The following is a 10,856-nucleotide window of genomic DNA, read 5'->3' as shown; positions in this document are numbered from 1 at the left end:
CCATGTGTAGTGGAAGAGAAACATTTCTTATCAGTAAAGATGATGCGGCCCCAAAACTCCATGTCCTTTTCAACGTAACGTTGAGCAAACGCAAGCCTTCCCGCCTTGTGCTGCTCCGTCAACAGTTCCTTATTCGCTGGAATTCTGTGGTGAATTCCCACACCGTGAAGTCTGCGCCGTACCGTTCTCGCCGAAACAACCTAAGGTCATCACGAATGGCCATTGCGTTAATCAAGGGCAACTTCAGCCGCCGCGACAATGATATCGTCCTCTGCCGGGGTTGTTTTCCGTGGACCCCCTGGCCTTTGCTAGAAAGAACATAAAACTTAAATCCTTAGACATTTAGTATGCCAGTGAACACTTTCATCTCTATAGTCCTACAAATATTAATGTAGTAATTAGCCACTGACAGCAAAATTAGTATGTGCTACATTTTAGTTAACAAAAAAAAAAAAAAAAACTACATATGTTTTCATTTCACAGTCGCATTACTTCACAGCTTACCCATGTCGGCTAAGTTGCCACTCGCCTCCCATCTCTTTATCCACTTGGCAACTGTGGTCGGGGACACACCAACTTCCCGAGCGATGGCTTATACTGAGAGACCATTGTCACGTAAAGAGACAATGCGACCTCACAGCTCCAGATTGTTCTCTCTGCGATTCATCATGAGTGGCGTAGATGTGTAAGCCTTCTCAGTTACTACAGTGACCACAATACCTCCGAAACCCAGGTGTTTGTGTGTCGAGCAGAATATGATAATACCCAGCTTCATGTGATTATGTTGTGGTACTTCACTACAGGGTACTTACTGTGTAAAATATAGATAGGCATTTTTGGTATGGTAACATCATTACTGCACCTGTTACTGTCATTATATTGGTAATGTGATGACTGACGCACTGCTTCAAGGAGTTCAGTAACTGCGCTCGTGGATTCTTCTTCATTGGTGTTACTGCATGAATGGACGATGTAGTCATTTAGCACAATTATGTATCCAACACCTGTATGACATTCCCATACCTATAAAACATCCTTCGTACTCACATCATCGGTTATGCATCGAAACAAACTAATTCGGTATCCAGATCGACGATGTGTGCTGGTGAGCATATGGTGGGGGTGGCAAGGGAGGTAGGGGTTTGAGGGCGGGGCTAGACACAGGTACACGCCGTGCAGTAAGGGTACGCCAGGATTCGTTCGCTCATAGCGAGGTGTAGCAGGAAAACCTGTCCCCAAGTGTACCATTGTGCAACCCTAGCGAAATCAGTCAATTATGTCACCGATGGTAGCAAACATCGTTATTTCATCAGCTATTGTATTTTTTCATGTTCCATATTACTTCCACAATAACATCATACCATTTTCAACATTACATAATTGTTTGTACATATTTTGAGGCATTATGACAAGAATTAGCATAAAAGTAGCGCTTATTTACCAAGTGAGATCATTTTATTTCATGCTTTGTTCAACTCAGATTCTATTTTTTCACCTTTTAGATTACTTATAACATAATATATAACCCACTTACATGTTATACAATTAATTTTATAGATGTACTTGCTGTACGAAAGGAATTAGCATAAGAATAGCACTTATTTAACAAGTGACAACTTGGTCTTTCATGCTTTTTTCAACTCAGATTCTATTTTTTCACCTTTTTGATTACTTATAACATAACATATTACCCATTTACATGTTAGACAATTGCTTTTACAGAAGTACATGCTTTATGAAAAGAATTAGCATAGAAGTAACGCTAATTTACGTAGGTAAATCATGACATGTCATTATTTTTTCACCTCTGAATTTATTTTCTCCCCCTTTATAGTACTTCTCACATTACATTCTAGCCTTTTCCATGTTAGACATTTGCTTTCACAGTAGTACACGATTTACAGTAAGCCTTATCCTAATATATATATATATATATATATATATATATATATATATATATATATATATATATATATTTATATATATATATATATATATATATAGAGAGAGAGAGAGAGAGAGAGAGAGAGAGAGAGAGAGAGAGAGAGAGAGCGAGGGGGGATGGTGGTCCACCGGGAGACAGCTTATCCCATAATTGGTGGCTAAATTTGGAGCCACTGGGGAATTTTCCACTCATCTTACACCGTGAACAGAATTCTTCCTAGCGCTTATTTACGTACTGAATGTATGTTGTGTGACTATTTTTCAGCTTACATACTAACTTTACAGTAACTATACAATTGCTTTTATAGATGTACGTGCTTTATGAAAAGAATGAGCATAGCAATAGCGTAACCACGTGAGTTCAGGTCACTCGAAATCTAACTATTCACCTTTTATAATACTTTCAATATAACATATTACCCCTTTACATGTTATACAATTGCTTTTATAGATGTACATGCTTTACGAAAAGAATGAGCATAGCAATAGTGCTACCACGTGACTTCAGGTACCGTCAATATTTTTTCAACTCAGAATCTAATTATTCACCTTTTATAATACTTCGAATATAACATATTACCCCTTTACATGTTAGACAAGTGCTTTCACCTTCTGCTAACTCACACCATGCCTAACACGAACACCACGAGGACGTGTTGCCTCCCCCACACCACTCTCGCTTTCACGAATCTGTCTGCCCTTTCCCACCCCAACACTTTCACTTTCTGCTGCCCTGACCATCCCCACACCACTACTTCCTGCCACAGAACACATAGAAGGAACATACCTGTGGAACACTCGCGATGTGCCGTCTGTCCCAGTCCCACGTGGCGATATCTTTTCCTTCCCCAGCCAGGAAAATACGCCACCATGTACTGCTTCCTCGTCCTCGTCTTCGTCCTCATCTGATGGTAGGTGTTGCTGCCTAGATGCAGCACGTGGTGCAGGCTGGCCGTCCCCTGCCCTCCTATATGTTATATATGTTACAGTCAGTATCTAAATCCAGACAATTTGTAAAGTGACTGAACTTTTCAGGCAATATGTGAATTGCCTGGTTCACCCAGTCAGTTTAGAAATCAGCTAAAAATTGCAGACAATTTACAAAGTGACTAAAATTCTGATAGATTTTCTTGGCATATTGACTAATATGGGGTAATATACTGACATAGACAAACAAACAGTATTCTTGAGTAAAATTTTATTTTCTAAAACCTACGTGACGATAGAATGTGATAATAAAATCTGCGTGACAATATAATGTGATAATAAAACAATGAAAGAATAAAATATGACAATAAAGTAAGACATTAAATCAGTTTTTACCTTACAGGTCAAACTAGAGTGGCACCGACTATTGCACTTGTGACCTTCTTTATAACATTTACAGCGATTTGTTTGACATTGTTTCTTACTCACAGTACAATTGCACTTAGCATAACCTTGACCACCAAACCTAGATGACTGCTGTACTGCCTGACGAAGTCCTGTTTTCTTGTCTGCACTCACGTCACCAAGGCTATATAGTTGCTGGGTACAAATATCAAACTGACTTCTACTGTAGCGTCCCTTAAGATTCCTTCTCTCACGGCTATTCGATACATGTCATTTTTGTTACGATCTAAGATAACACCTATAACATTTTGGGGATCACCTTTACCTCGATCAACCAACAGGATGGGAATTGTCACATTATCTCCGGGATTACCAGGGGCATGATCTAAACGATTACGTTTCACCATGCGTTCAGCTTGGGCTAACTGACCAGCAGCTGCTCTTGACCGTTGAGGTGCTATGTTTTCTTGGAGCACATGAAGTTTTCCTGTAGGATTCTGGTCACAGGGTGAATTGTCTGGATAGGCAGAACCCTCGGATAAACCATCTGAATGAACAAAAAAAGAATAAAAGCAATGGATTTTTAGCTTTATAACAGAGATAAGTATTTAATTAATGGTGATAGACTTGACATGTGGTTATGAGCTTAATGAGATCAGTTATCAGTTACATATTTTTTACATTTTTTTTTCTGTGTGTGAGCGTCACTACCTGGATGAGCGAAGTCCTCACGGTGAGTAGAACCCTCAGGTGAATCATCTGGATGAGTAGAGCCCTTCGATGAATCAACTGGATGAGTAGAGCACTCGGGTGAATCATCTGGATGAGCAGAGCACTCAGGTGGATCATCTGGATGAGCAGAGCACTCAACTGAATCATCTGGATGAACAGAGCACTCAACTGAATCATCTGGATGAACATAGCACTCAGGTGGATCATCGGGATGATCAGAGCACTCAAGTGAATCATCTGGATGAGCAGAGCACTCAGGTGGATCAACTGGACGAACAGAGCACTCAGGTGAATCATCTGGATGAGCAGAGTCCGAGGGGAAAGTGTAAGCTCCAAGTAAATCATCTTCAGTAACCATTGTCTTCAAAACTTCCTCTGGAAGTGCAGTTGAGCGTAGACCTACTCTGGCCTCAACACCGAAGAGTGCTTTGTATGGGGATTGTTTGATCCCAGAATGGTAACTGGTGTTCTTTTGAAACTGCACAAACTTCAGTCCCATGGGCCAGTTACTTGTATCATTATCACCTGACCATGAAACTAGCATGTCTTTTATATCACAGTTAAGGCATTCAACTGATCCCTGACTCTGCGGATGCCTTGGTTTACCATGAACTATTAACAAGTCTGGCCAAAGAAGTTTGAGTTCCGAAATGACTAATGCTGTAAATTCACTACCATTATCGCTTTGAAGAATTTGAGGTGCTCCAAACATTAAAAATATGTCCATTAGTTGGAATGCAACCTCAGCAGCCCTTTTTGAAGTTAAGGGACGCAATATGCAATACTTTGTTAGGTGATCTTGATACACCATTATCCACTTATACTTTCCTTTGCCACAAGACTGCATGTCAACAAGATCCACCTGAGCTCGTAAGCCAAAGTCCTTTGACAAAATCGGTTTAACAGGAACACCCTTGGTCGTACATCTTTTCCGTTTCTTTTGACACTGAACACACAAAGATTTGAACAGTTCTACAGTATCTCTAGTAACGTTTGCATATCTTGACAAAGTTTTGACCATTTTGTCTCTGCCGCCATGTCCCTTAGTAATGTGAGCACGTTTTATTGTGTCAAACATATCCTCAATGTGCACAAAATGAACAGGTTCTTGAGTTCTATCATTCCGTTTTTTGATCAACTTTTCAACGTCACCACACTGAAGAACTTCGTAACGTCCAAGGATGTAATACTGCCGATTTGATTTATTTTTTGCAGATGCTGCTACTCTGAGTTCCTCTATCAGATTGTAGTACTCAGTTTTAGTCAGTAGTAATGACTTTGAATCCGATTTTTTCTTCATCACTTTCTCGTAAAAAAGTGCTTCCTCAGAACACGCCATATGTTCTACAAACGAGGTACACCTCACGGAAGGACACAAGAGTAAATGCCAGGGACAAGGCCAACACACAACTGCACTGGCTAGCTACCCAGACGTCTGTACCGGTCACACACACACACACACACACACACACACACACACACACACACACACTGATAAAGTACCCAGACATCATCACACAAACTGCCAATAGGCAAACTGACCGATTACCCATACCAGGATTCAAACTCTAGTTTGACCTGTAAGAATAAAAACTGATTTAATGTCTTACTTTATTGTCATATTTTATTCTTTCATTGTTTTATTATCACGTTATATTGTCACGTAGGTTTTATTATCACATTCTATCGTCACGTAGGTTTTAGAAAATAAAATTTTACTCGAGAATACTGTTTGTTTGTCTGTGTCAATATATTACCCCCATATTAGTCAATATGCCAAGAAAATCTATCAGAATTTTAGTCACTTTGTAAAGTGTCTACAATTTTTAGCTGATTTCTAAATTGACTGGGTGAACCAGGCAATTCACATATCGCCTGAAAAGTTCAGTCACTTTACAAATTGTCTGGATTTAGATATTGACTGTAACATATATTTGACTTTCCTTGGGGAAGGGACCTCCTCATCACTGCTGCTGGTAACCTCCTCAGGCTGCACATAATCGACATCGAGGGTGTCGTCGTCCACTGGGGAATCACTATCCCCTGTAAAGGTATCCAGGGCGACTTGGATCTCCTCGTCTGACAGCCCACGACACGCCATGTCTGACCTGGGTGATTGCTGACAGGTAAGTGGAGGATCACAGGGTCAGGTGGGGTTAATCTGGGTCTAGGGGATTATCCACCTGGCGGCGAGTAGGTGAGGCTTGCGTTGGCGGGCGAAACAAAAATCAGGCGCGAATTTTGAAAAATGTGAAAATTATGCAACTTGCAATGTTGCCGCGTTAATTCACGTCACCGGGATATGAGTGCACATCATGTGCGGACGTTAATTCACGTCGCCGGGACGGCACGGGTTAAACCGTGGGCTTGTTTTGCTTTGACTTGCAGCTTCCTCAGGCATATTCGCGCTCCAACAGACTCTCTAAAAATATTTGCCAAAAATCAGTTATTAGTCCTAGAATATTAAAATCACAAATTATTATGGCACATACATTCAGCTTTCTCCTTGGGTGTTTGTTGAGCCTTTGTCGAGTACCGTAGGACTTTTGGAGACCTCTGAAGTTGGGTAACGAAGTCTCCACTTTACACTTCCCGACAACTCGTAATATGATTACCACAGCCTGATATTATTACTAGAAACACTAATCTATGATTCTCAAATAGTTTGGAATTCATACTCCCCAAAAAAACACTATGAAAGGGATGAAAATTACGAGGGCGTATGACCATCCCACTTCCGATCGTTCGCCGCTAGTGTTGTCTATTATGCATAAACACATTCACAGTTTATATTTCTGTTACTATATAACACTTATATATATCTACAGTCTTTATCCATACGTTTCCTTCAGTAATAGTAGTTTATTGTCACTGTAGGGATTCAATTTCTTTCAGTAAAATACGTATCATTCACTTTCTCGTCCTGTATACTAGCATTGAGAGTGAATGTCACTTTCACCTTCACTCTCATAACTCATAGTATTCATACATGCTAGAGTGAAACTTTCACTTTCATTACTCCTAGTATATATACTCGTATTCTTATAATACCACTCATTTACATTTCTGTTTACGTTCTCTACCTTATTTACATTATTTACATTTTTATTTTATTTACACTGTGTTATGCACTGTCACTTGAAGTAACTTATAAAAATATTTTCCACTGTTCTCTTATATTTGCATTCATTGCTTTCTTGCTGTTTACACATTATTTACACTTTATTTACAATTCCACTTGCACTGTTTTACTCAATAAAAAGATCATAGTCACTCTCTATCAATTATCAGCCCTTTACCTCTTTCCACACGAGGTTTAATAGGGGGTAAAGGTCACAGGGCCCTTTGCTTGGGGCTATAAAGCGGCGGAAGTTAGCAGGAGCAAATCAAACTCCCACTTTCGAAGACGACAGTGAACTGATAGTGGAGGCCTCCTGCTGCCTGGCTAAGGTAGGTGCAATACTACCAACTTCAGCCCTATGAGACTGCTAAGCAATGAAATGATTGACATGAAACCAAGACAATACATAATAAATTAGGTAGTTCCAGGTGAATGTAAATATCACTTAGGCTTCTTCCTTCCCTCCTTATATGTCTATTTATTACGAAAATAGATTATATGGCATATTTCAAGGGGAAATAAACAGCAAAAATTAGCGAACGAGTGCACGTGAGGTGTTGTCAGGTGATAATTAGCCAATTCCAGGTGTATGGCACTATCACTTACCTTATTTCTTTTTTGTATATATTATTTGGTATAAGAATAGGGCATAGGGCTTATTTCAATGGATGAAATCAGTGGAAAATTCCAGGGAAGATTTACTTAGCGTAGAATACAGTGTGGTGGCCTGCAATAATTAGGTAGTTCCAGGTGAATGTAAATATCACTTAGGCTTCTCCCTTCCTTTCTTATATATATTTTTATTACGAAAATAGATTATACGGCATATTTCAAGGGGAAATAAACAGCGAAAATTAGCGAATGAGTGCACGTGAGGTGTTTTCAGGTGATAATTAGCCAATTCTAGGTGTATGGCACTCTCACTTACCTTATTTCTTTCTTGTATATATTATTTGGTATAAGAATAGGGCATAGGGCTTATTTCAATGGATGAAATCAGTGAAAAATTCCAGGGAAGATTTACTTAGCGTAGCACGGCCGGGCAGGCGAGAGGATAGGGTAATGGAGGGGAGGTAGGGAGGGGAGTCAAGAATGGGAAGAAATGGCTAAATTGTCAACAATGGATGGGAGTACAGATGAGATTAGGAGTGCTGACTAGTGTTGGACATTGGCAGTACTGATAGATGATACGATTGATTGATTGATTGATTGATTGTAGTAGAAACTGGCGGCGCAACTGCTAAGGTCATATGCCGCCGGACAACAAGCTAAAACACATGGCAAATAAATTGTGCATAGTTAATAACTTTTTCTAGAAATAATACACTGAAAATAATAAAAGAATAGTTAAAAGAGAAAACAATTTCTTATAAAAGTGGAAGGAGGCCCGCCTTCTGAAGAAAACCAAAAACATCAGCAAAAACGTTATGGGCTCCCCCAAGCATCGAGGAGAGACAGTAGGCACCATCTACCCCTGTATGCCTATGGACGAATCTCCGGTGCAGGTCCCCCAAACTTGGACACTCGACCAGCAAGTGACGGACAGTAAGAGGAACAAAGCAATCATCACAGTACGGTTGAGTCTCGCCAATCATCAGGAACCCATGTGTAAGCCGAGAGTGCCCAATGCGAAGCCTAGCAAGAGCTACCTCCAATCGCCGAGGCATGGAAGGGAGAACCCTTGGCACAACCACTCTCTGGAAGACCTCTTTCAGCTTATTATGAGCAACACCATCCCAGCGTCTCTGCCAACACACATGCATTCTGTCCCGCAAGTAAGGTGTTAGATCAGATGCAGGAAGCGGATATTCTGTTGGGGGCTGTTGAGTAGCCGCAGCCTTGGCCAATGCATCCGCAGTCTCATTGCCCACCACACCAACATGTGCGGGAACCCAGCAAAAATCCACTCTCTTCCCCTGACGACGAATGAGGAACAGCCATTCCAAAATAGCTAAAACTAAGGGATGGGAAGAGTTAAAAGAGTCCAGGGCCAAAAGCGCCCCTTGAGAGTCACTAAAAATAGTAAAATAATTGTCAGGATGAACAAACACCAACTTCAAGGCTAAAAAGATGGCTGACAACTCTGCAGTAAAAACTGAGGCAACCAAAGGAAGACTACCTCCACGGCTAAAATTGGGAAATACCACTCCAAAACCAACACCTGATGCGGATTTAGAGCCATCAGTATACACAGGCACAGAACCACCATGACTAGAAGAATGTTCTAAAAATAACCTTAAAAGACATTGAGGAGCGACAAAATCCTTTGAACCTGCAATAGGCCTGCAGAAAGTTACCTTGGGCAATATCCAAGGTGCAACCCTCGGTATCCGAACAGGACTGACAAGTACTGCTGACAAACCAAACCCCTCCATTATATCCTTAACCCTATAGCCAAATGGACGAGGCATGCGAGGGTGTCTACTATAACACAAAAGACAAGACTGTTTCGTCACACCCTCACAGACAAGTGAGTCTGGAAGGCGACGAATCCGGAGCCAGCACCGTACTGCAACAGACTGACGCAGTAGATCTAAGGGAGGCACACCAGCTTCCATCAATAAGCTGGGAATTGGAGAGGACCGAAAAGCCCCAGTTGCAAGGCAAAGACCAGTATGATAGACAGCATCTAGAGTTTTTAGTCTTGATTCTGTGGCAGAGGAATATACCTCATAGCCATATGACAGCTTAGAGGTTACAAATACCTGAAACAAATGCAAGAGTGTCCTTCAATCAGCACCCCAAGAGGTATGGGACAGAACCCTCAATAGACTGAGAGCCTTCATACATGATGTTTTAAGATTTGCCAAGTGTGAGACCCATGTCAAACGACAATCAAAAGTCAGGCCCAAGAATTTCGTCTCTGTCACACAACGGAGTCTCCTGCCACAAAGCTGGAGATCAGGGTCCGGGTGTACCCCTCTCATCCTACAGAAGTGCATAGCCACAGTCTTTGAAGGGAAAAAACAAAAACCCTTGGAAGTGGCCCAGGCAGAGATCTTGTCCAAGGCAAGTTGCATCCGCCGCTCAATAGCAGACATGCGGGAGCCAGAAAACCATATAGCTAAGTCATCCACATAAAGGGATGAGGATACCCCAGCAGGCACAGTGTCAATGATACCATTAATGGCCACTGCAAACAGGGAAACACTTAAGACACTCCCCTGCGGGACACCTTCCTCCTGGCACAGTGGCACAGAGAGGGTAGAACCCACACGGACCTGAAATACATGATCAGTCAAGAAGTCTCCAAGTAACACAGGCAGGCGACCACGTAAACCAAAGGCATGAAGTTGTTGGAGGATGCCATGGCGCCAGGCAGTGTCATAAGCCTTCTCAAGGTCAAAAAACACAGCCACAAGATGTTGCTTGGAGGCAAAAGCTTCACAGATTGACACCTCAAGCCTGATAAGGTTGTCTGAAGTGCACCGTAATTTACGGAAACCACTCTGCAACGGAGAGAGAAAGCAACCCTTCTCCAGAAACCACATAAGCCTGACATTGACCACCTTTTCGAACAGCTTGCACACACATGATGTTATAGTGATAGGGCGATAATTGGAGACTTGGGAATGGTCTTTACCAGGCTTGGGAAAGGGGAGGACAATACTCAACTTCCAACTCCTCGGAATAGAGCCCTCACTCCAAACCCTGTTAAAAAGGTCCAATAAAAACTGAAGTGAATCAGGCGGAAGATCACGCAGCATAGCATATGGAATATCGTCAG

The 10,856-nt window shown here is 41.5% G+C and overlaps 1 protein-coding gene across 1 annotated transcript; it reads right to left on the bottom strand.

Annotated features, from left to right (window-relative positions):
- Positions 1-227: 227 nt before the first annotated feature.
- LOC145391242 (uncharacterized) lies at positions 228-4,552 on the bottom strand. The gene is made up of 3 exons (XM_080265916.1): positions 4,148-4,552; positions 3,531-3,773; positions 228-308 (listed from the first exon to the last, which is right to left on the bottom strand). Exons 1-3 carry the CDS (start codon positions 4,550-4,552, stop codon positions 228-230), a joined length of 729 nt encoding a protein of 242 aa, XP_080122042.1.
- Positions 4,553-10,856: the final 6,304 nt, after the last annotated feature.

This window comes from Coenobita brevimanus, chromosome 17, assembly GCF_032717465.1.
Source record: "Coenobita brevimanus isolate Jiangsu-jjx chromosome 17, ASM3271746v2, whole genome shotgun sequence".
Lineage (NCBI taxonomy): Eukaryota > Metazoa > Arthropoda > Malacostraca > Decapoda > Coenobitidae > Coenobita > Coenobita brevimanus.
This window is presented reverse-complemented; position numbering and strand designations above follow the sequence as displayed.